This window comes from Stylophora pistillata, chromosome 1 (genome assembly GCF_964205215.1).
Source record: "Stylophora pistillata chromosome 1, jaStyPist1.2, whole genome shotgun sequence".
NCBI classification, from domain to species: domain Eukaryota; kingdom Metazoa; phylum Cnidaria; class Anthozoa; order Scleractinia; family Pocilloporidae; genus Stylophora; species Stylophora pistillata.
In genome coordinates this window covers 11,187,606-11,212,299 of record NC_142519.1, presented here as the reverse complement: position 1 = coordinate 11,212,299, position 24,694 = coordinate 11,187,606, and the positions used below count along the sequence as shown (strand labels likewise).

The 24,694-nt window shown below is 39.2% G+C and overlaps 2 protein-coding genes across 4 annotated transcripts in view; both read left to right on the top strand.

Annotated features, from left to right (window-relative positions):
• Window positions 1–11,891, top strand: part of LOC111336994 (uncharacterized) — a 24,433-nt gene extending 12,542 nt beyond the window's left edge. For 2 of the 3 annotated variants that reach the window (XM_022943196.2, XM_022943197.2), the window contains 6 exons: window positions 4,762–4,851; window positions 5,305–5,412; window positions 5,820–5,871; window positions 5,975–6,057; window positions 6,745–6,944; window positions 7,236–11,891. In XM_022943196.2, coding sequence (XP_022798931.2) covers window positions 4,762–4,851; window positions 5,305–5,412; window positions 5,820–5,871; window positions 5,975–6,057; window positions 6,745–6,944; window positions 7,236–8,652 — 1,950 coding nt within the window. In that variant the 3' untranslated portion in view covers window positions 8,653–11,891. The remainder of the gene's footprint in view (window positions 1–4,761; window positions 4,852–5,304; window positions 5,413–5,819; window positions 5,872–5,974; window positions 6,058–6,744; window positions 6,945–7,235) is intronic. The other variant, XM_088736581.1, reaches the window with a different exon arrangement.
• On the top strand, window positions 8,525–24,694 carry LOC148741210 (testicular acid phosphatase homolog). Its single transcript, XM_088736598.1, has 13 exons — window positions 8,525–8,657; window positions 14,620–14,715; window positions 15,850–15,945; window positions 16,704–16,790; window positions 17,049–17,114; window positions 18,124–18,222; window positions 18,668–18,754; window positions 19,252–19,378; window positions 20,083–20,171; window positions 20,295–20,407; window positions 22,778–22,882; window positions 22,983–23,063; window positions 24,483–24,694. The coding sequence occupies exons 2-12, from the start codon at window positions 14,698–14,700 to the stop codon at window positions 23,056–23,058; spliced, it is 963 nt and encodes a 320-aa protein (XP_088592724.1). The 5' UTR covers window positions 8,525–8,657; window positions 14,620–14,697; the 3' UTR covers window positions 23,059–23,063; window positions 24,483–24,694.

Sequence of the window (24,694 nt, the reverse complement as noted above, 5' to 3'; positions counted from 1 at the left end):
CTTGGGTTTACACTTCACTGATAGGAAATTTACCACCTAAACAGGAATCGAGTTTCCAGATGAGATTTGAACCCACGACCCTCTGTGATCTAGTCGGATGCTCTAACCACTGAGCTACAGGAGACTCTATGGTGAGCAAGGGTCAATTAGTGGGTATTGACTGGAACCGCATCACGCGGCTACACAGCCAAACATCAGATCACAGAGGGTCGTGGGATCAAATCCCATCTGGAAACTCGATTTTTAAAAAAATTGTTTATTTTCATCTTTACATAAAAAGGAATCATGGGGGAAAATGTTTGTTGATTAGTTAATCTTGTAACTTAAGGAGGCTCGAAAGGGTTTTTTTGACCACGGGGAGAATGGATTCCAAGATACACGCAAGCTTATTACTCGCGAGAGAAATAAGCGATGGCGCACGCGATCAGATCCGCGGGCGAGTTGTAAACAAACATGGCCGCCATGAGCGTTTCAAAATTGCCGGGTACCTCTAGCTCTATTGTTTCCAGCGGAAGTGGTTATTTGAGAAACAAAAATGGAAAGTTTACTTCTTGAAAACAGGTAGGAAAATGTTCGGATGGCAGGGTTCTTGCCGAAAGTGTTCAATAAAATTTTATTTAACAAGCTAAAGAAGGATGGTGAAGTCGACACCCCATCAATAAAGTCGTGTCAAATGCGTTCGGTAGGTCTTACTTTGTTCCGCGAGAAATTTAAGTGGATACCTCTGAGTGCTACGATTTGTTTCACATTGTATTTGACTCCTAATAAAATGAAATGACCGAGAACTTTCCTAAACAACTCACTGGAAGATGAAAAGGAAAATGAAATCATTGTTGGATCCAGGATTGTAAACAGTGACAGTTTTATGAACAGAAATGGAGAAGTGTAAATGTTGCTATAAAAATAAACATAATTTTCAGTAAACAAGGTATCGTAAAAATGTAGATTAGACTTTAAATTAATTCTAATTCAACAACAGACGGTAAAATTAAAATAAAATATTCATCTTAAACTTGTGAGAAAGATTGTTGATATTTCCCTCGATAAACTGTAAATTACAACTACGAAAAGGCAAACTCACATTTGTTAAGAAAGGATTGCAAAATTTGTTTTGTTTTCCATTTAAAATGGAATAATGAAAGTTCACGGTTATGGCAGTGGCAAAGAGAAAAAAAAGAAAAATGAAGCCAAGTCTTGTTCATATCTCTAGTACCTCGCAAATTATAGAAATTCGCTAAATCTGCGACGACCAACAAATTACTGACGTATACAAAACCCTAATTTCCATTGAGTTTGACGCACATGACAATCTGGAAGACGTTAAAGCAAATTCTTTTCACTACAAATTATTTTCACTCCTCCACTTCAAATTGCACATGAACAATAATTATATCGGTCAATCATGGTAAATGCATGTGCATCGCTGAATGAGGCCTTCGATCAAGCCATCTTCTCGGAACAACAACAAGATACCATCCAGACGTTCGATGGAAAGCTTCATCTTTCGACAAACATGGTCCAGAAGCTGGCAGATGCTGGTTTGTCTCATGTTACACTACAATCTGTGTACGAGAAACTCAACATTACCGGCCTCAGTGGAGTACTGGAATTGGCGCCATCTACAAAATCAACTTGTCATCATATATCAAATTCCGCTAGAGAATTCTCTCCGGAGTTCATTTCCAACTGTTGTAACAGTAAGCAGTCTGAGTCTCAAATGATGACTTATTTTTCAGGAAGGTGTAAAATTACAAAACAATGTGAATCCATCTTCAGGATGAACGATTTTTTGCACTCTGAGGGCATCCATCGATGAATCGCGCAGACACGAACTCGTCCTTGCGAAAATGAGCCTGTGAGTCAGGGGTATAGTTAAAAACGCGTGACCGGATATAAAAGTGTAAGCTAGAATTGCAAAAACCGGAAATAAACCTTGCTAAGTTGATGAACTAATATCTCGAAAATTAGTTCGGTGACCTACCCTGAGTTTTTGTATACAAATTATTTACATCATTACGCATTCCTGAAGAAAATTTTAAAAAAATTTATTTAGTGGAAATTTTTTTACATTTTAAAACAGCATTTTCCTAAATAATTCAAGTTCTACTAGGTAGTTTTTTTTTATATCACGTATACAGGTAGAGAATGTGACGACGTTTAAGAAATTTGAAAAAAAAAAACTAGGTCACTGACTTGGTTTTTGAGATATCTTTCAAAAACTGAGTTTTAGAGGGTCTTTTAGCACCACTGTACTGTTGCCATGGCAACAGATAATGCCTGACGAACCCCTTAAAAGACTGCCCTAACATTGTGTTATGCATATGTCGAGTTATTATCCTGATAAGTTTGACAGTCCTGATATCTTTTACTGATTGGCGCTTGCTGTTAATTGTTGAAAACCCTTTCGAGCCTCCTTAACTTGCCATTAGGGTGAATATATATCTTATTAACCAAGTGCAAGGGCCATACTTGGAGAATATTGTCCCGAGGTCTTGACAGTACGGACTGAGCACAGCGAGGTCCGTACAAAAAAGACAGAGGGCTGATATTCTTCCAGTACAGTCCTGAGCAAGTTTGGTTAATAAGAGATGTATTATACAACTGAAGTTCAAAGGGATGCAAGTGCGGTATCATTCGGGACAGTGCCCGGTCCAATACTGAGAGAATAATTATTGACCGGCAATAGAGCATTTTGATTGGTTGATATTAGTTTTTGGCCCTCTGACGGCCCGAGTCGTGTAATAAATTCTATTATTGATCATCTTGAACAATAGTTCAAATTTTTTCACATCACTGGGTCCATAGGTTCATCATTGTTTTGGGACTGACCCTTTGCCCTGTACAAATCCTTTCTGATCAACACTACTTTTTATCAGAAATATTGTTTTGTGGGATGATTTTAAATTCTGCATTTCACTTGCTGAGTAAAATGATAGCACTTTGCTAAAGTCTGGTATTTTACTTATAAATCTTCTCTTGATTGGAGAGTAAACTAGCAGCAGCATTTTAAATTCTGATCTGTGTCTTTCATCTGTGAGATAAGTTGCTTGGGCACTGGTTTGATTTTTCTGATGAACTAATAAATCTGGGGTTAAACCAAAGGGAAAAAAAATAGGCTCATTCTGTGTAGGTTTTCTTTTTTTTCCAAGAAACAGTTATTATTATATCATAGTGGGAAATCCCTGCCTTATTTATTTGGTATTTGTTAAAGTGAGGTTAAATCATTGGCCATTGTCTACATTTTGTTTCCTGGTGCTTTTAATCTCAAGTTTGCTACACAGATTATAATGGAGAATAAGATAGGAGAACATCTAAATAAGTTTCTTTTTAAATTTTAAATTGAATAAATATGATTATTAAATCATGGCCACTTAATTCCTTCATTTGAAATCTGTAATTTGGGTTGGAAATTAGTATTTTGTGTCCATCAAAAAGCTTTCAATGGAACTTCTGTCTTCAAGCTACAAGTACATCCTTGTCTCAGCCTGTAGCATTCACTGATTCAGACCAGGGTTAAAAACTGGAATTTTTAATCTAGAGTCAGATCCCCTGGCCATTTTGAGATAGAATGTGTGCCACACCTCTTCCAAGTCTGTCATTTTACGGTGCACTAAATTCTTTAACTTAGGCAATTCAACTATTGACTGCTTATTAAAGCAAGATGAAAATGGAAAGCTTTTAACTTCTCAAGAGACTTCAGTTCACTTGTAATAGAATTGAATGAATAAATTGCCAGTTTACCAGGTGGTTTCAGACCAGCTTTTATTGTCTGGAACAAACTCTCATGGTGACCAGAAGATCCTCAATTATTTACGATGTCTGTTTTTTTTTTATTCAATCAAGTTGAGAGATAATGAGGAAAACATGATCTTCAAAATGTCTAGTCTTGTTTTAAGACTGTTTTTAGTTGTAATATAAAAATTAATTTACTTTTTATTGCATCCATTGTCACAATTTTAGTGAAAAAATAGATTGTATAAAAAATCTGGCAACTTGTTTGGTGAAAAGGGTCACCAGTCTTTCCCAAGTTTTGACTTTTGCAAGACTGGTTTTGGGTGTTGTAAAAAACAATGTAACTGAGTGTTTTCTCTTAAGTAGCTTAAGTATGCTTAGCTTTTTGTAAATGTGTTATTTTTGGGGTGTGGATGGGGAGATTATGGGACTATTTTTTGGACATCACCTAGTTGTCCAGTTCCTGCCATCTGTACTTTTTTACTACAATTTTGAAATATTCCCCTCTAAATTTAATGGACAAGTAAAGCAAAATCCTTTGTATTTGTCCAGCTGATCAAATAATCCTGTTCCATTAAGTATAAAACACATTTGTAATAAATAGCACACAAAGTGTCTCACGCTCTGGCACCTTTATTAGAATTAGTCATGGTTATGGCCACACGACTGCCACATGTAGCCAACCCTTGATTTTCATTCTTCATAAACAGAATGGGAAGTCTACAAGTGTATAAAAAAGAGGAGTTGATGAACTATTTTGATTGTTAGTGAAAGCACCCACTTTGCTTTCAATTCAACTCCACAATAGTTATTTTTCAGAAACTAAGGTATTCATACTAGGTCATGGCAAGAGGGGTACACCCCGAGGTGTCTTTGACCCTCTTCTTGTCTGGAAAAAAGGTGCTGATGCATATTAATGATAGAACAAAGGAGCATACCCCAGAAGCCAATTAGATGATCCCAACCCCTTCCAAGGATGTTTCTTAGTGAAAGCATTGCAGTTCTAAACATGGTGTTTCCCTTAAACAGGCTCTGGATGGATTTATTGCAGTGATAACACAAGAGGGGCAGTTGTTTTACGTGTCTGAGAATGTGAGGGATTTTTTGGGTTATTCACAGGTGACCAAACTTTATTTTGAGTTATCTCTGTTGAGCTATTTGCATTGAGCCCATCAAATTTTCTCCTGGTGGGCCTTGTCCACAAAGAGTATTGCATTGTGATTTTTTTGGCACACAGATGTAGCCAGAGGCCAAAGTCCACAGAATTGACTTTTTAGTGAAACTTTATTTATAGCTCACTTGTCCAAGTTGCTGTTTCAAAGTTTTTAGTTCAGTGGCTAATAGCTCCTTTGATGTTTAACCACAACTTTTTAAACATGTAATCTGAAACATCTCCAGCATGTGTTGAGTACCCCTTGATCACACAGAGCCTATGACACTGTAATGCTTCAAGAGCTGTATTTTGTTTGTTTCTGAAAAGCTTCACCTTTTGATTGGAAGCTTCCAAATACCAGTTAACCATCCAATACCCATATTCTACATTGCATTCATTTTAATGTAACTTTATTACAGGCTGCTGTCATTCACCAAAGCATGTTCAAATTTCTACACATTGATGATCAGGATATGGTGAAAAGTAATCTGGCATGGCCAAAACCAAGTGGAAAAAAGACAAAGACAGTAAGTATATATTGAGTGAGAGGGACAGACTTCAAATGACTCCTTTATCTGGGTCAATCATATCAATAACCTGCAGCACAAACAATGGTTATATAAAGCTTGAGAACAAGTTAGGCTGGAAGGCCATATATACTACTTTTGATTTCTTCAGAGTCAGTAATGTTCATTATAAGAAGTGTATCCCACCATACTTAAACTGCAAATATTTACTGCTTATTGATAATTCATCATCATTGCTACCAATGAGATCCTCATTCCTGGTTATCATAATGTTATAAATCTGTAGACAATTTATCATTAATGATATTGTGAGGTTGTACCCAGTATAATTTATAAGCAAAAGTTTAATTCTATTTTTACTAACCTTGATGAGTTAAGTGTTGATTGAGAATGTTTAACTGTTGCAGCAAATCGATGATAAAGATGGAGGAAAATTAAGTCCAGATAACATGAAAACAGGTATTATTCTAAAAGAGTGAGGAGTTTTATCAGATATTATAAAAGATGTAGTTAGATACTGGAAGAACTCTATATTTATGTTTTTTTCTCCATTCTTGGGAAGGTTCCGATGAGAATGACAGTTTGAACCGCTCATTTACTTGCCGGATGAAGTGTACTTTAAATCATGGTGGGGGATTTTATAAGGTAACTATCTTATTGGTTATAGATGCTATTTCAAGGAACTTTTGTACAAAGAAAAGAGGATGTGTCATCCCTTGATCTAAGGATTCAACATCTCTACAGGATTATCAAATTTGTGGCCTCCTCTGTGTATCTCATTGTTTTGAATAAAGGCTGATAGTTTCAAAAGAAACTGTTTGGGGCTGCGTCGGTGGGAGTAATGAAATAACTTGGATATATCAACAAAGTTGAAGTGGTAAATTGGCCACTGTAACGATTACATAAGCTGATGTTTCAAGCGTTAGCCCTTCATCGGAGCATTGTTTTGAAGTTTGTTTGTGGGTAATGAAATTGTGATAGGTGGCAATAAAAAGCGAGGTTGATGTTTTAAAAGTGCATTGACATGGTTGGTTTTAGATGGAAAGTCATTAAAACCCATAGTCCATGTTGGTGATGGAATTAATCTTCACAAATATCAATGTACCTTATGTACTGTTTGATTCTTGTACTCCCAGCCTTTTGGTTTTCATAGTAAACTGGTAGTTTAAGGCCCAGTTACTTCAAGTATGTTAAAGCACAGTAGTGAAGGATCTTTAGTTCATGCTCTGATCCCATTCTTACACCCTTAGGTTTTTTAACTTCTGAAGGAGAACTTTTATTCCCTTAATTGTCCAAGTATGCTTGTTACTCAATGAGCACAATATCTTTCAGCTTTTCAGATTATCAGGCAGATTGAGGGAAATCCATACGAGAAAACGAGACAGTCAGGTGGTTGAATATGGCCTTTTTGCCATCTGCTCACCTGCAAACAATCCAAACTCTCATCATGCAGGTGTTAATATTAAGAAAGAGGTTGCCTTGACTGCTCAGAAGAGATTGGAACGATCTAATAGTGAACCAGTTTGTGTAAGGTATGGAGCCTCATGTTCAGCTGTGTTTCATCTTCAGCGAACTTTCGTATTCAGTTAAAATGCTGGAAAACTAGTAGAAGTGAACATACCAAACACTTGGCTGAGTGTTGCTGGCTGAGAGAAATTAATATGTCTTAATTGGTAATAAAAATGTTGTACCTGAAATGTAGACACATTCATCACCCTTGCCCATCATATGAGCTACTGATACTCCTTCCTGTTCATCAACCAATACAATTACTGCTACATTGTTGACCTCCTTTTTTTGTCTTTTTCCTTGTTTAATTTTAGAAGGACTGGTCTTCCTTTGACTGGAATGTTACATTCCATGCCCATCAGCCGTCACTTTTCAATGTCTGAAACTCGTTCTGCTGCTGTCAGTCCGCTAGCATCACCTACAACTTCTACTGACTCTGGCCACCCATCTCCAGACTCCAGCCAAGGAGGAAAAATGTTACTTACAGATTCAGATGTACGTAGTGATGGCAGTGAGGTTTCTCCACCATCGAGCAGCAACTCCCAAGATGTTGATGGAAGGCCAGCATCAGAACGTCTCCTATCTGGTATAAACAACCCTTTTGTAAATCCCCACAGGATGGATCGGAAACGAGCTGCTGCTTTTATGGATTCTATGATGGCCGAAGACAAAGATTCCACTAGGAAACGTTCTCGCAGCTTAGCAGATGCTGAATTGTTCTTACGAGATGGTGTAGACCACAGATCTTTGTTCTTCAGAAATAACCTACCCACTGTTCCTGAAGTGAAAGTAGAAAATGGTAAGAAGAAAGACGAATGTACCCAGTCTTCTGAGGTTCCTGGTAGAAGACTATTAAACAACCATGACAGCAGACTTGATGCAGCTCAGGGTCTTGTGAATCTTGGAAACATGGCTTCCCAGTTTCCTGGACTTTGTGCCTTTCCCCCAGAATTGATGTATCCTGATGTCATGTTTCCACGTGTCGATATGCTTCATGATCTGCAGCACCTAAGGAATCCCTTTGACATTCACAATCCTTACTGCTTAGGAAGTGATCCCTACACAGCTGCTTTGGCCATGAGGCGATGGCTCAACAATCCGGACATGTTGCGTTCTCAGCTTAACCCACTGTTGGCCGCTCAATCAGGGCTCCTGAGCCCAGCTGAGAGGCTGCACTTTCTGAAGTTTCCATTTGGTTACCCTGCTCCATTTCCCAGTCCATCACCCTTTGATTTTGGAGCTGCTGCTGCTGCTGCTGCAGCTGGACTAACAGAAAGGAACCTGCCTGAGTATGCCTTTAGAAGCCTCTACCAGAATGGCCTGGTTCCTGATATGGCAAAGAGTAGTGCTTTGATAGAGACAGAGCAGAAGCAGACTTCATTATCAGAGAAACAGGCCAGAGGAGGGAGCTCTTCTCCACCAAGTAAAACACCCAGTAAATCAGCAACCCCTGATAATTCCAAGAAGGGTGAAGTAGAAAAGGGAAAAGAGAAAAAAGAAGAGAGTGATCTGGATGAATTCTTTGAAGAGAAGAAAAAGTCAACAAAGGAAAGAAATGCAGCAAAAGAGGATGAAGATGAAGATGAAAAAGTGGATGTAGTGGGGGGAGTCAAGCCAACATCAGTACTGCAGCAGACATTTGCTGGGATTCAAGAGGAGTTCAACAGTCGATTGGAGAACTTGAACAAGTCATTCGCTCGATCACTGGATCAAAATATGACTTGCCCTTGAGGAGGGTAAGTTCCTAGAACAATGGAAGCCTTAAAATTGGTTAGAAAAGATATTTGGGTTAATTGAACCTCTGTCCTTAAGTTTCTTACTGAATTGTTACACATTGTTGTTTTCCTTTCCCATTTCTTATGCCACTTTTAGGTTTCTTGTGAGACAAATTTCTCTTTTTCTCTGATAGCACAATGCACTATTTGTACAATGATGTATCAGTGATTAATCTGTCTGTCCCTCTGTTAGTCTGTCTGTCTGTCCCTCTGTTTGTCTGTCTGTCCCTCTGTTAGTCTGTCTGTCAGTCTGTCTGTGTCTCTCTGTTAGTCTGTCTGTCTGTCTGTCCCTCTGTTAGTCTGTCTGTCTGTCTGTCCCTCTGTTAGTCTGTCTGTCAGTCTGTCTGTGTCCCTCCATTAGTCTGTCTGTCTGTCCCTCTGTTAGTCTGTCTGTCTGTCCCTCTGTTAGTCTGTCTGTCTGTCCCTCTGTTAGTCTGTCTGTCTGTCCCTCTGTTAGTCTGTCTGTCTGTCTGTCCCTCTGTTAGTCTGTCTGTCTGTCTGTCCCTCTGTTAGTCTGTCTGTCTGTCTGTCTACCCATCATTTGACTTTCTTCTCCATACTTGTGTCTCTTCTTAGACCCATGAAGACAATGTGATATAGAACCCAAAGATCTTTTCTAACTTCTAACAGTTTAAAGGGCTTCCCTGAAGTTATCTCTTGATTATCCCTTACTGTTACTTTTTTTTTTTACTGGTTATGGGCATGTCTATAGTTTGAACGACTGAGTTAATGGAATTAGTTATTGTTTTCAAGCATTGCGCCTAAGGTTTCAGCTTAAAAGAATATTTTAAAAAATTAGATGTGTAGTGATTGTAACATGCTAGAGATCTGCTTAGTAGTTGCATAACTGCAGTGTGAAGCTTTGTATATTGCCTCATTTACTTTTGCTTGTTTTAAAGATAAGGTGTGCTAGATTGCAATGGTGGCAAAAGGAACTGTGAATATATGTTTCCTTTTAAGGTAGTATATAGTTAGGTGTGATTTACACAATAGGTATTAGAATGGTAGTTTAAGGATTTGAGGACTACCTTATTCAATTTTTTTCACACCCTCCAGGTTAGGGTGTGGCAGATACCACATGTACTTCTTAGCTTTGGTCTCAGGCCAGCTTTGGACATAATGTCTTCAAAGCACTGAGAACCAGGCACAAAATGCATTGCTTTCGCAAGGCATTGGGATTTGGATGAAAATGGGGGAAACCAATCTTGGTTTAAACCGTAATTATTGTCAAGGAACAAAGAGGGAGAGTTCCCCTAAACTTTTTGAAGGAAAGTTGTTAATGGTTACCTGAACGCCAAGTCTGAAAGTTGATCAAAGGGATCATCGCAGGCTGTGGACTGTCTTAGGTAAGATTATGTCCGATTTTTGCAATACCACTTGTACTTCTTAAAATGCGGCAATAATCATTGTTGCTTGTTGCCCTCAATGGTTCGGTGCATTCTCTAATGATTGTTGAACAGTCAGTTGAGATTGCTCAATTTCTTATTTTATTCTGCCTCCAGTTGTTGACTGTAACAAAATAACTGACATAAAAGATTTTGGGTCGTGAAAAATAACTTTTTCTTTTCTTAAGCTTAATTCAGTCATGAAGGCGTGATATTTTGGTTGGCCTGTCTTTAAGTTTTGTTATTGTTCAGTTGATAATTCGAGAAATACAGGATAGAGCCCCGTATTTCTCTAGGGTTACTTTTTCAGTGACTTCGTTGTAGCTAGCATTAAACTAGCCTGCTTTAAGTGATGAAGTAACATCTTTAAAGTAAAGAGGTGTAACGCACACTTCGATTTTGTAGCTAATAATAACTCATTTGTGGCAACTAGTCAGCTAGAATGAAACAGACGCGACAAAATTCTTTTCATGAAAAATCGGGCTTGTAATTTTGGCAATCTATTGCTTATTACAACTCTGTTTTTTTTCCTTAATTATGACGCGCAGTCTGGGTATTATCGCCCTATTGCTTATTGTATTATATTCGCAAATGTACTCAAAATTATTTAGAAAGCGACTTGTGTCTTAGCAATGCACAATCGGAGATTCGAAAACGAGTGTGGCGCGCTTCCAAAACGTGTCAGAAGTGCGTTCTAAACGCGGCTACCGTTGTGCGATTTCGTAAGTTTACAGCGACAGAAACGTTATAATTAGGCACACAGTATGGATATTTTGTTATTGATCTTATTACAATTGCGACTGAGTTAGGGAGTTCTTTATCCTCCTGTCGTATAGGTTTTCGCATATGCAATATTTTTTGATCATTAGTTATACAGTAGTCCTTCCTTTTGCTCTTTGGAAAACGAGTATTCAGAATAAGAAAGTTGTTGAATTTGAGCAGTATTCAGGTGATTTTTTTCTTTTTCCCTATCTTTTTTTTTTTTTTTTTTTTTTTTTTTTGAGATGACAAGTATAGGTTTTTCAATCAAAGTATTTTTTTACCACAATTGGTAGTAATGTCACAATTTGATTGGCCAATTTGCTGTTGTCAATCAGAGAACAGACAACGCTACTCGCGTCAACGTGCCACGCGATGCCTGTATCAGTTCTCAAACGTTGATGACAAGGAAATTTTGATGCCGTCATAGTGGTAAAAATCAATCAACAGTGGTTTAACGTGGTCTGTACTCTTATCGACAGCGATATTCGCCATTACAGGGGTCAAAATTTGTGGCTGCCTCGTGGGTCCACAACATTTTTTGACCACGGGGATGACGAATGTCGTCGATAATACAAACCACGCTAAACCACTGTTGATTTGTTAATATCAAGAGTGTTCTGTTCACTTTTTTCTTTTTGAGAATTATTTTTCGTTGTTGGTTTTTGCAAAATTTGCTACTTCTTTGGCCATCTTTTATGGTTACCACCTTCGCTTGATTGATCTGGAATTTTTTTGGAACCAAACGCTCTGAGCAAAGGGGAGGAAAGTAAATATATTTTTAGCAGATATTAGGGAGCAGGCTGCTATATCAAGCCAAGCTGTTGTTTTAGCGAGACATGTTCACCACCTAGTGGTCAATTAAGTTCTGAGAAAAAAAAAACGCATTTATAGTATAGAGTACCAATATTGAATGCAGAATGCAGACTTCTTTGTAGTGTGTAAGATTCTCCAGTAAAATATATATATCCATATGTAACTTCATATACTTCATGTTAAAGAAAGAGTAGAGACTGTACCGCGGTAAGTAAATAAAGCTTCTACCTGGAAATGTTCTTCTTTATTTATTTGTTTTTGTCTTTCCAAAGAACTTGAAAGCAAGCTAAGCGCATTCGTTGTGGAAATTGTCTTGCATTCCTTGTTTCACCGAGTGACTAGCATCTAATTTCTCCCTAAAATATCACCCTGAATTAAACGTGAAGGTCAGGAGATTAAAGGGAATGATCACCAACTAAAAAAGTTCTTGATTGTCAAAGAAATTCTCCTTGTCAGCACCTTAGGAAATGTATAGAGAACAGTATGGAGAATATGCATACTGATGAAAAGATGTATAGACTCAAATGAAGTTGTTTTCGGCGAGGATAAAGCCATTTTTGTGGCTACTGCTTCGTACAGGAGGCACAGCCACATGTCGTCGAGATGAGTGAGTGAGTGAGTGACTAACAATAGAATTCCGATCTGGACTTAATTTTTTTGGACCCGATGTTTCCCGGTGCTGCTTTCGGAGTATTACAGAAGACGATAAACATCTCTCACATATTGCAATCATCTCAGGACGATGGTTAAAAAAAAACGAAGCTTTTCCTTGCAGAAGTATCTTAAAAAGGTGCGAAAAAAAAAAAAAAATAATGGAAGAAAATAAAAGCGAGAAATAAAACGCGTTAAGTCTCCCAACCAGTTATTCCGTAATGTTACTCAGTATTGAAGGTCGTATTTTTATATAGTAGCACAACATGCAGTACAAAGATGGTCGACCAAATAGGGTTTAAACCTTAAGATCACACAGGAGGTTTGGGTTGCTCTCACTGAGTAAGTTATTCCTTTTGCCTGCGGCACCAACTGTCGCACGACATAATCATGCCAGACTAACTTTTCAGTTGTTGTGTTGCTTGGTTATTCTTGGGAGGGACCCGATTATTGTCCATGGTTATAATCATGATCAACACTGACCGAAAAAAAACTTCTAGCAGTGTCGGCGTTTTTTTTCGCAGTTCTATAGTTTGTCTCTTCTGAAATGGAAAGACTGTGGTAAACAAAAAGTTGTCCCTTAAAAAGCATTACTAATCTTCAGATTTAATTCTATTTTGCTTGTAAAAAAAAATAACAAGGTTGCTTTGTTTTAACTCAAGTCTGGCGTACAGACTTGAATAGTTGAAAGAAGGAAAACGATCTAAAAGATATTATAGGAAGTTTCTCTTGACGTAAGCGAGTTAAACGTCTTTCCTTTCTTAAAAGAAAAAAACTGAACTACAGAAATTAAAACTAAGAATTTGACGAACAATAACCTACATGATAAGATAATTGTCCTTGATCCAATTTCGCTGAGAAGAGTTAAAGAATATTTGGCATTTCGAAAAGTTGCTTGGAAACTGGCAGTGCTTTGTGAGCTTTTATAACCGGTACCACAAGCGGGACAGTGCTTATTTGCTCAAGCGATCTTGAGGGCTACACTCTTATCTACATGGCTCGCCATTTTATCCTTTTCATCGTCCTGCTTCTGTGTTGGTTTCAACAACCAACACTTGTGGCATGCGGCCGTGAACGAAAATTAGTCATGGTGAACGCGGTAAGAAACCTCCGTCTATACTTTGGTCACTTAGCTAGAGGAACTTCACACTCGTTGCAAAGTCAGTTCATCTGTTGAATTGGCTGTTGCTTAAGACTTTCTGGCTTGAACTGGCACAGACTCTATGCATATTGTGAAATATTAAGGATTTCTGCAGAACTATTTGGGGGTTCGTTTTCATGGGGGGCTGAAAACCAAGAACCGAACTTGAAAGTTTGCATTACGGCCTCCATGGCGCCTTGTTTCCAGAGAAATTTTTTCACATCTCCATACCAGAAAATGCTCCCTTTTTTGTTTGAAAAAGAACACCTACCTTTGTTAGATTTCCACTAAAAAATACCGTATGTTTTGTTGAAGTCTAGCGAAGGCTACCAGCGTCCATCCTATATGTTCTCGAAAATAATTAAAACAATAGATGAAAAAGTTTGCTATTTTACATCTGAGTTATTCTGAGTCAAATGATTAGTATCATTTCTCATTAACCTCTCCCCAACCTCCTTCCTTCTTCATAGAGGCAAGACAGGTTGATAAAAGTTGGCAGACAACCTTTGGAGTTTTGTTCATCTAGAAGGAAACTGAAAAAGACGTTTTAGATAACACCAAAAGTTAAACAACCACCTGCCAAGTATTATGTCATTTATCATATAAGGGGCAAAATTACTGAATTGTGAATGGTCAAGACAGAGGGCATTTTTTCTTAATTTTTGTAATTGCCCCGGGCAAAATTACTTGAAAATGATTGGCTGAAAATCGCTTAGCAACGGCTGCCAAGGTAAAGAAATTTCTGTTTGTTTTGTAACAATGGCGTCCCGTTTTGGGCGAAATCAGTAAGAAAACATTTTGCCCCTTCTATTATAAGGAAAAAACATTTCTAAGGTAAACAGCAATTCTCTCATTATCTTTCCATAGCCGCTCCCAGCTTGAGTTAGCTCCACTTTAAGTTCTCCTGGAGAAAAACTCGAGGAGAAATATCAGAAAGGCTTTACGTTGCGTTGACATATGCGCTGAACATATAATAATTGAAACAATGTTTATCCTTTATTTTATCAGTTCTGACAATCATTCAACGAGCGTGCGTTGGATATCAGATGGTCCAATCAATCGCTGTCTGGACGACTAAAAGTTTGATGGATTGAAGAATGGAGAAAAAAGAACAAACGAAATAACTGCAAAATGAATACTTAAGTTTTTTTTTTCTCTCTCTCTCTCGTAGGTTTATCGCCACGGAGACCGGTCACCAACTCATATCTACCCAAATGATCCCCACCAAGAAGATGTTTGGCCTCAAGGAATGGGCATGCTCACACAAGTCAGTTTTGTTTACCTTTTTTCTTATTTACTAATGCTAAGGATTGTTAAATCAAACAAAACTTTCAATATTTTAATTCGGTTTTATCAACTAATTTGATAATGTAAATTGGCCACCGTAAAGAGTTTAAAAGCTGATGTTTCGAGCGTTAGCCCTTCGTCAGAGCGAATGGAGGAGTTATGGGTTCTGTGTGTTTGTATGCAGAAAGTGGAGCTACGCTTTTGCTGGGAACATGGCCGTGACGATAAAACAAAGAATAAATTAGTAGAATGAAAGGCGTTCGTTGATACCTATGGGATTAAGAGTGCCGATTTGAAAGATAAACTTTGAGGAGTTTTGCGGCTTTCCGAGCTACCTTAATGCAATGAAAGACCACCGACTACCATATGCTGCTTAGAATGATTAGGGAGATTAAAGTGTTTTAGCGACTGGTTTTGATGCGTCCTTCTTACATCGTTAAAGATCTAGCATTCCGTTTGTTCCAACCAATAGCGTAATTCCACTTTCTGCATATAAACACACACACAACCCAAAATTCCTCCATTCGCTCTGACGAAGAGCTAACGCTCGAAACATCAGCTTTTAAACTCTTTACGGTGGCCAATTTACGTTATCAACTTAGCTGATAAAACCAAATTACCTTGTTACCCCCACCGACACAGCACCACAGTTTCTTTAGAAACTTACCCTCTTTTTTCGATATTTTAGTTTGATCTTCATTAATACTTTGGAAATCGGCAACCATGTGGGACATGTTTCAGGGATAAACCTTGTGTGCTGCGCAGATAGAGGTTTGTCCCCACGAATATCATGCTCCTGCATTTTTCCCCTGCAACATGTTACTACTTCATGTCCCTGCTGCACGGGGTTATGCGGCTTTTTCTGTGATTATTTCTTCCTACGCTCAGTATCTTATTGGCGTTTGGAGGCTTGTCCGAAATTGTTTTATTACGACTGTGAATCATTCCTTAGTCATGACAAAGAGATAGATCACTTGCACCCATTTTGATCAAGAACCTCAGCTCTGTCCGGCTGCCTCCTAAGATAATGCAAACCACCACTGTCAACTGCATAGAATTGAGTTCATGTTTTGACTTCATGATCATGAATCGTTCGTTTTTGTCAACCATCTAGAAAGGAATGCGTCAGGAATACGCTCTTGGTAAATTCCTCAAGAGGCGATACGTTAAACATTACAAGCTACTAAACTCCACTTTTATCAACAAAGAGGTTGGTAGTTGTGTTAGTGTCCCCCAAATATTTTTTCGGTGAATAGTCACACATAATTATGGTTTCTTTGTCTGCGACAGTCTGGTGCAAACTCAGCTAATCAGAACGTTGTCCATAAATGTCTCTAATTTAACTCACGGCTCATGCACAGTTAAGAGATGACGTTAGGAAAAGAAATTGCACGCAGATTGGAAAGTGACAGCTGTGTGTATTATCATACAGAAACAAAAAAAATTACTAGGGTTATGTTTTGCATGTTTCTTTGATAATTGTACATTATCATTATCGAATTCCGCTCTCTGTTTTTACACTGTCTATCAAGTTAGACTATGCAAAGACCACCGCAGGAATTTCTTTTCCCTACTTAAAAATATAGATGACAAAATTACGCGCGTCTGATTGGCTGAAAACAAGTGCATTTTTCGTGTGATACGGATGGAAGGTTGTGACAAATTGCACTCAAAATCATGTCATTACCTTCATTTATCAGATGCTGAAGTTACGTTAGGCTATTCAAAATTATTTTTGCAATCTTATTTAAAAGGAAAGGAAAACGCAAAAGCAAAAGAGATTTTTGATATATTCGCGTCATGCTGAGTGGGTTGGATTTTACGAAAAAAAATGTTTTTGACACCACTTCTTTAACTCTCCTTTTTCGTGTGCGCGACTGGCATCCGCTAGCTGAGGTTAGAGAAAATGGATCGAAAAAGCGTTAAACTTGGGTGACATTTCGTTCTCCATATTTTACCTTGGCACAGATCTACATTCGCAGTTCGGATTTAGACCGCTGTTTAATGAGCGCGCAGACGCAGCTCAATGGCTTGTACCCGCCACATGGTCACCAGGTAAACGATAGAGTCTAGAATCGAAAGCTCTCAAGGAAAATTACGTATTTCGACACTTCGGCGGCAACTGCGAAATAAATATCTGAAATCGCCGTACATTAACCAAACACTTTTAAGAAGCAAGTGATTCAGTTGTCGTTCGGCATTGCTACTAAGATGTGCTTAATTAAAGCTTATAGTTGTACATCTCATTGCAAAGTTGTGGTAGACAAGTGTGTTTGTTTTATTAGAGCATATCTGTTTTATTTCTATCTACAGATTTGGCGGGATAATTTAGATTGGCAGCCAATTGGAATCCACGTGGTCCCGAAGGATGAAGATTATGTAAGCATCTTAAGTTGCGCATGTCCGTTTTTTGTGATAGCTGTCACATGAATCTACACAATGTGTTTCATTCTTTTCCCTTCATACCGTTAACAAGGGGGAGGGGGAAGGGGGAACGAAAGGGGTTAGGGTGCAGTTAAGTAAGCATACAGTTTGCAAATGCCTGATACGAATGAAAGGTGTTCGACCTAATTAAAGGATATCTTAAAACAATAGCCTCCATTTGGCGCGAAAATATGCACGAATATTTGTCCGCGGACATAATTTGTTCTGAGATGCAAACAATTTTCCGAGAACGAAGCTCGAGGAAAACTGTGAGCCTCGAGGAACAGACAATATCCGAGGACAAATGAAGGGTGAGCATTTTTTTCGCGTATACGGAGGCTATTGTGTTCATTACTCTTCAAATGTATCTATAACGCGTGGGAAAAAATGTTTGCAAACAACTTACCGTTCACTGCGTGAGATGTTCACTTTTATTGTTCTCTGGCCTGGCTTAATGAACAAAAAAACATGTTCCTTCTTCTGCAATTAACAACCTCAAAAAGCACTTTCATCATGAGTTAAATTTTAAGCTAAGGAAGACTGATCGTAATGGACGTAAGGTTTGAAAATTGGGGAATATCACTACTTCGTTCCCAGGGCCTTTTCCCTTAGTTGGGAGTGGAGTTGGGCGCCCCACCCCCAGCTAAGGTAAAAGGCCCTGTGAACGAGGTTGGGGAATATCACTAAAGATATTTTCTCGGATATTCTTTAATTTTAGCTCAGGCATATTCGGTCTGAGATGCGTTAAGACCACTTGCGTGCGAGCAAAAGTATTTGATGGATTACAAACAAAGATTAAGTTAACTTATTCTTAGATTTCCAGTGCAGCACATTAATACTAATACCTTCTAGCTGGTTGGTATACTTACTTATTTCAAATTGCGGAGCCTTGTAAGTAGTGGAAACGAGGTGATAATGGTTCTGAGGATTAAACGTCTCAAACGGAATCTATTTTTTACTGCAGCTTCTCAGACCATTTGACTACAACTGCCCTCGCTTTTTTAAACTTCATGATGAAGACAAAAAACAACCGGGATACATAAGAATGTCACTGCAGTATAAGGTAAGTGGATTCCATCACGAATCGCGACAGGGTTCAATACTGGCGTACAACAATTTGATTTTTTTTTACACTTTAAACTGGTTACTCATTCTAGAATTACTAGTTTCAAATAAACATTTCCTTGAAATATGAGAGATCGAATAAAGCAGTTTAAAAATGAAGAAAATGTGATTTCAAATAGGAATATTCGATATTCAATGGGTTATTTTTAGTATATAAATAGGATATATTTAATATAGGGGGGGTTCAGAAGTTTATCAGTATTGTAACTGTTTCGTGCTACCCTCGATAAATAAAGTTGGATTTGATTTGATACAAAAATTCAATTTTGTGTGTGGCTTTTAGAGCGCAGGCTGGCGTGAGTGTTGCTGCTTTAAATTTTTCCGGTCTGCTTTAGTGAAAAGAAGCATTATTCATGATGATGCTTCTCCCTTGATACCATCAGGATATGTTGGATTATGTGTCTGAAAACAGTGGCGAGAACATCGATGTTTCAACAACATTCTTAATCAGAGATCCTCTTATTTCAGAGGTAAGATCACTGGTCTTCTTCCCCAGGTTCTCTCTGTCGGAAACGAGGATGCATGATCATTGGAAACTGTAGCTTGACATTATAAGCCGCAGCATTTAAACTACTAATGAATAGCATTACCATATCCTGATTGTGTAAAAATGGGCAGAGAGGGGTGTGGAGATGGCTTGCTCTGACCATCCTCCCCCGTATCTCACTTGTTCCTCTCTTACCTCCTTGGTAGGAGTCTCGTTTTATTCTTAATCTACTTACTCCTTGGGAATACAGGATGGCTGCTACACATTTTGTAGAGAGGTACCGAGCGCTCGCCTGCATCAATACGCCATTCAGCAATGCATCACTGTGACACAAATTATTTGCTTTCGATAACCAGCAGAAAATTTTTAGGCTCCAAACTTACTTCAAAAGAAGAACTTATCACTAGACTACAAATGCTACAAATGCTAATTGGGGCCCATGAAGTCTTGAAATCTGTAATTTTGAATCTTTATTACCAGGAATCACACGGTCTTCCTTTCCCTGACTGGGTTTTGAACGGCACAACATATGAAGATATCGGAAAGGTGGCTGATTTTGGTATGATGTGGAACTTTAACACCATTGAGAAGGCTAGGCTCACAGGAGGTTAGTACAGCAGATATGTTAGAGAGATAGAAAGAGATGAAGCATGAAACTTTCCTTCTTTTATTTCTAACTCTAAAAAAAGTTTCCCCTTTCCTCCTACAACTTTTGATAGCATTATTGTAATTAGAGTGTGATAACCGGCACTAACGGAATGCGCTGTCTTAGCGTTATTATACCTTGAAACTTGGAATGCCTTCGTTTTTTTGTCAGTTTTCACCACCAAACACAACGACGACAGGGCCCGCAGTAACTGGCTACCCGCTGTTGCGGTTCCCCTGCCATACTTTGTAGTGGAGAAGTCAATAAATGAATAGACAACAACAACAACACTTTAACAACAATAGCAACAACAATAAATCAATATGGGGATGATACTTTGCCGGTGAGATTGCAAAGGGTTTTGTCTTACCTTCTACAGCCGGCTCATGATCCAGGATAGCGGCGGTCACTCATCTCTGTATTTAGTAATAATTTGGATATATCAACAGAGTTGAAATGGTAAATTGGCCACCGTAACGATTGCAAAAGCTGACGTTTCGAGCGTTAGCCCTTCGTCGGAGCGAATGGATTCTGTATTTAGTACGTTGTGTATTTTCTCAGGAGAAGCTACCAGCACCCTTACTAAATTATTCAAGTTTTGTTTTTAAAGAAAATTACCAAATCTCGTCGTTAGGTTAATTTTGGATGATTTTTGTTCGACACAGGCGCACTGGTAGGACAAATGATAAAGAACATGAAACTTACCCAGCTGGTTACAGATGAGCCTGTTCGTAAAATCTATCTATATTCTGCTGTAAGTAAATGAAATTAAAGGTAAAGTAATTCGTAAAGATCCATTCTACACTGAATAATTCCCGGCTGGCACGAGCCACTCTTGATGTGACACTAATTAAGTAATTGGTGTCTTAATTTTCAGCATGACACCACAGTCTCCGCATTTCTAAGCGCCCTTCAAGTTTTCGACGGAATTTCACCGGATTATTCCAGCGCTGCCATTCTCGAACTGTTTGAATCGAGGGCGCATGGCAAGTAAGTCAGTAGACAGAGTTATTCGGATAAAAATGGTACATTGCAGTTATTTTTGCGATTAAACGTATACAGCATAAAATGCAGCTCGGTGGGAAATAAATATGTCAGTAACTTGCACCTCATGTCAATTTCAATTTGCAGTTGTTCGCATTTTTTTATTTTTCACTCCACTCCTCACCTACCGAAGAACACTGAATTCTTAAGAACTGATGCTGGTGTAAAATCAAAAAATAATAGTGCAGTCTGGAAAAGGCCATTTGTGAATACAGAATTAACTCTGGTGAATAGCAGTATTTTCCAATAATTTGAAAGCTGTGAAGGTGTAGTCTGATCGTCCGGGTGAGTGTAGTCCTGAGAAGGACTGTTGTCGGTGGCAGTGACTGACGTTTCGACAACCTGTGCGGAAGTCATCATCAGAGTCAAGTGAATGATTGTTGTCAGTAGAATGTTCTTATTCCAGTTAGTGTGAAATGATCGGTTGGTTTTGCCGTGATGTTATTGGCTGTAAGACTCAAGTGACGTAAGTCGGTCGTGATTGGTCTGTTTCGGTCTGTCGGTAAAGTTAGGTCGTTCTTTTTCGGTCGTTTGTGATGTTTATGTCGTGAATGAGTCGTTTGTATGGGGCGGGTAGTTGTTGACATCTGTTTAGGGGAGTCTGTTCTAAGTTAGTAAACCAGCTTTCCAGAGTCAGTCGTTGAAAATAGTCAGTGCTGTAGGTTAGGCATTGCGCAGAGTCCCAGTCAATGTTGTGGTTGGTAAGTCGATGGTGTTCAGCAATGTGATTGCTGACATCACCTTTCCTCGTCGCCCGTCTGTGTTCAGTCAGTCTTGTTGTGAGGTTTCTGCCAGTTTCACCGATGTAGGAGGCTTGGCAGTCGGAACAATTGATCTTATAAATCGTTCCCTGTCTGTTCCTCGGTTCGTCTTTGTCTTTAACGTTGGTTAGTAACTGACGTAGTGTGGTGATGGGTTTGTGGGCGACGCGGATATTGAAGGGTAGTAAGATGCGCGAGATGTTTTCAGACATGCCTTTTATGTACGGTATGGTTGTTGTAGTCGAAGGGGTTGCGGTGTCGTTTGTTTCGGTAGTGGTAGTGGGTCGGTGAGTGTTTCGTCGGATGAAGTCTTTGTTGTAGTTGTTCTTCGTAAAAACACGGTGAAGGTATTTGTTCTCGTCGGATAAGCTGTCTGTCGAGTCACATACTAGTTGTGCGCGTCGTGTTAGAGTTCTGATAGTTGTGGCTTTGTGTGATGTAGGGTTGTAGGATGACTCGTCTAGTAATCTGTCGGTGTGTGTCGGTTTCCTGTAAACTGTCGTTCGTAATGAGTTGTCGTTGTGGCTTACCAGGCAGTCTAGAAAAGACTGCCTGGTAAGGCAGTCTTTTCTAGACTGTGTTTTTACGAAGAACAACTACAACAAAGACTTCATCCGACGAAACACTCACCGACCCGCTACCACTACCGAAACAAACGACACCGCAACCCCTTCGACTACAGCAACCATACCGTACATAAAAGGCATGTCTGAAAACATCTCGCGCATCTTACTACCCTTCAATATCCGCGTCGCCCACAAACCCATCACCACACTACGTCAGTTACTAACCAACGTTAAAGACAAAGACGAACCGAGGAACAGATAGGGAACGATTTATAAGATCAATTGTTCCGACTGCCAAGCCTCCTACATCGGTGAGACTGGCAGAAACCTCACAACAAGACTGACTGAACACAGACGGGCGACGAGGAAAGGTGATGTCAGCAATCACATTGCTGAACACCATCGACTTACCAACCACAACATTGACTGGGACTCTGCGCAATGCCTAACCTACAGCACTGACTATTTTCAACGACTGACTCTGGAAAGCTGGTTTACTAACTTAGAACAGACTCCCCTAAACAGATGTCAACAACTACCCGCCCCATACAAACGACTCATTCACGACATAAACATCACAAACGACCGAAAAAGAACAACCTAACTTTACCGACAGACCGAAACAGACCAATCACGACCGACTTACGTCACTTGAGTCTTACAGCCAATAACATCACGGCAAAACCAACCGATCATTTCACACTAACTGGAATAAGAACATTCTACTGACAACAATCATTCACTTGACTCTGATGATGACTTCCGCACAGGTTGTCGAAACGTCAGTCACTGCCACCGACAACAGTCCTTCTCAGGACTACACTCACCCGGACGATCAAACTACACCTTCACATGTTACCCCCGGGTTCAAACCATTTACTGAATTTGAAAGCTGTTTGCTTAAAACCAAAAATTTGTACACTTTGTAATGAAAAGTGCTATGCTCAGCTCTTGATCCTAAAGTATTCAAAGAAGCGAACTTTTTTCAGGCCCAGACTGGACGTTCGGGTGATTTATCGATTCGGTCAAAGTCCACTTCGCACCCTGACACTACCTGGCTGTCGCGAATTCTGTCCGTTGGAGAAATTTGCTGAGTAAGTATCGAAGAGAAGAAAGTGGAAATATCGTCTTTAGATTAGATATGCTATTTCTTGACTGCACACAATTACGTTTTAATTTTTCTTTTCCATCCAGGTTAACCGCTGCCGTCGTACCTGTAGATGTACCAAGAGAGTGCGCCCTTGAGCCAAAGCAGTGTCCTTGTGATTAATCAAGGTGTCATGTGTAAAACACTATCTTTTAGGGATCGGTCTTTATCGCCTGGGAAAAAGGATTTTTGTGGGGGAGGGGGGGGGGGTCCGCATGGTTTTCAGGAGGAACGGAATGGGGATCAGTTGTTGCCAGCGGAGTGTAAAGGGAAGACTAAAAAAATTGTGAAATGTTCGGAAAGCAACCGTGGACGATAATCCTACTCTTGTACGTTGGATCAGCAGTGATCTAATCGGCTCAAAATAACGAATAGAAATACAGAGGCGAGACCGATACGGCGTAAATAATTTTAAAAACGGAGCACTATTGAAAAGGCGTTCCTGGCGAAGCCTATCCCAAAGTCGGTAAGAACTTGACGAGGGTCAGAATCTTCGTAGAAGTCCCCGTTTTATTCTGAAAACAATCCGTTAACGGCTAAAATCACAATGCTGCTAAGGTTGCGAAAGTTACCAGCATACCGACAAACCGGCTAAAATAACTAACAAGGCAAAACTAAACCAAAAAAAAAAAACCCGCTGAGATAAAACAAGAAAGCCCACCGATTATCGACGTTTGGTAAAAGATCCGGAGGCGGACAAAGGTGAAATTAAACAGTTTCGGAAAGATTCAAATTAGCTCGACTATATGCACGTTGGAAAAAAAGGACAGTGTTTTTTTTTAAAGTATATATGCCCGGATGTCGGGTGAGAAACAGCTGTTCAATTAGGGCGTTGAGCGCGGGCCTCAACAGCCATATTTCGGCTGGTTTGGCCAGCCGAAACATAGTGCTTCGTTTTAAAACTTATCTACATTGTATCGGTCTTGCCTCTATATTTGTATAAAAAAATTGACAACCAATGAAGGGGGTTGGGTGAGGGGGTAGCGTCATAAAAATATTACGGAGCCTTGTGGGAGCATAAGGTAAATTTTATCGTCACACAACCAAAGTTCTCCGACCCCTAAAAAGAAACATGAGGTTCATGCGCGTAGAATTCTTGCTCCAGCCGTATTCTCTGTTTTTTTTTTAAGGTCTCAACCTTACCCCTTCGCCTGCTCCTCGCATGTTACTGACTACGTTGCCTGGAGCATTTAGTTTTCAGTTAAGTGTTGAAATTAAGTAATGCCGGCGGGATTGTGTTGCTTTTGTTTTAAAACGCGCGATGTTTTTGTAAGAAACTGCGCGCTTGCCTCTCCACTAATCATATGCAAAACTAAAAATAATTGCGAATCCCGCATGAATTGTGTTTTCCCGCGCTTGATGTTCTTACTTTGACTTTTTATCGGCTCCCTGCTACTTTTTTCTTCGTTTTGGGATTGTTGAGAAAAGGGTTATTACTTTTAATTGTTTTCGACACTTAATCGAAAGGTTCTGGACTCAGTATAGTGAAGCATCCTAACGACGGCTAATACTGTGCTCTTATCTTTTTTCTATCCCAAAATTTGTAGGTAACCGATAGCAAAAAGAACTGAGCTGGTGATGTCAGTTGGAAAGAAAACTTGATAAAAGATAATTTAATGTGGAGTAATAAAAAAGTTAACGAAGAAAATGTTTGATTGTGAGACAATGCCCATAAAAACATGGAGCAACTTTATTTACTGTACAACAAGAGCCGGATATTCTAATGTCGAAAACTGGTAAATAAATGAGCCAGCTTAGA

Coding starts and splice junctions, on each gene's coding strand:
- LOC148741210 (XM_088736598.1), top strand. Junction 18,755..19,251: donor GAGATCCTCTTATTTCAGAG/GTAAGATCACTG, acceptor CTTTATTACCAG/GAATCACACGGTCTTCCTTT. Junction 20,408..22,777: donor GAATCGAGGGCGCATGGCAA/GTAAGTCAGTAG, acceptor AACTTTTTTCAG/GCCCAGACTGGACGTTCGGG.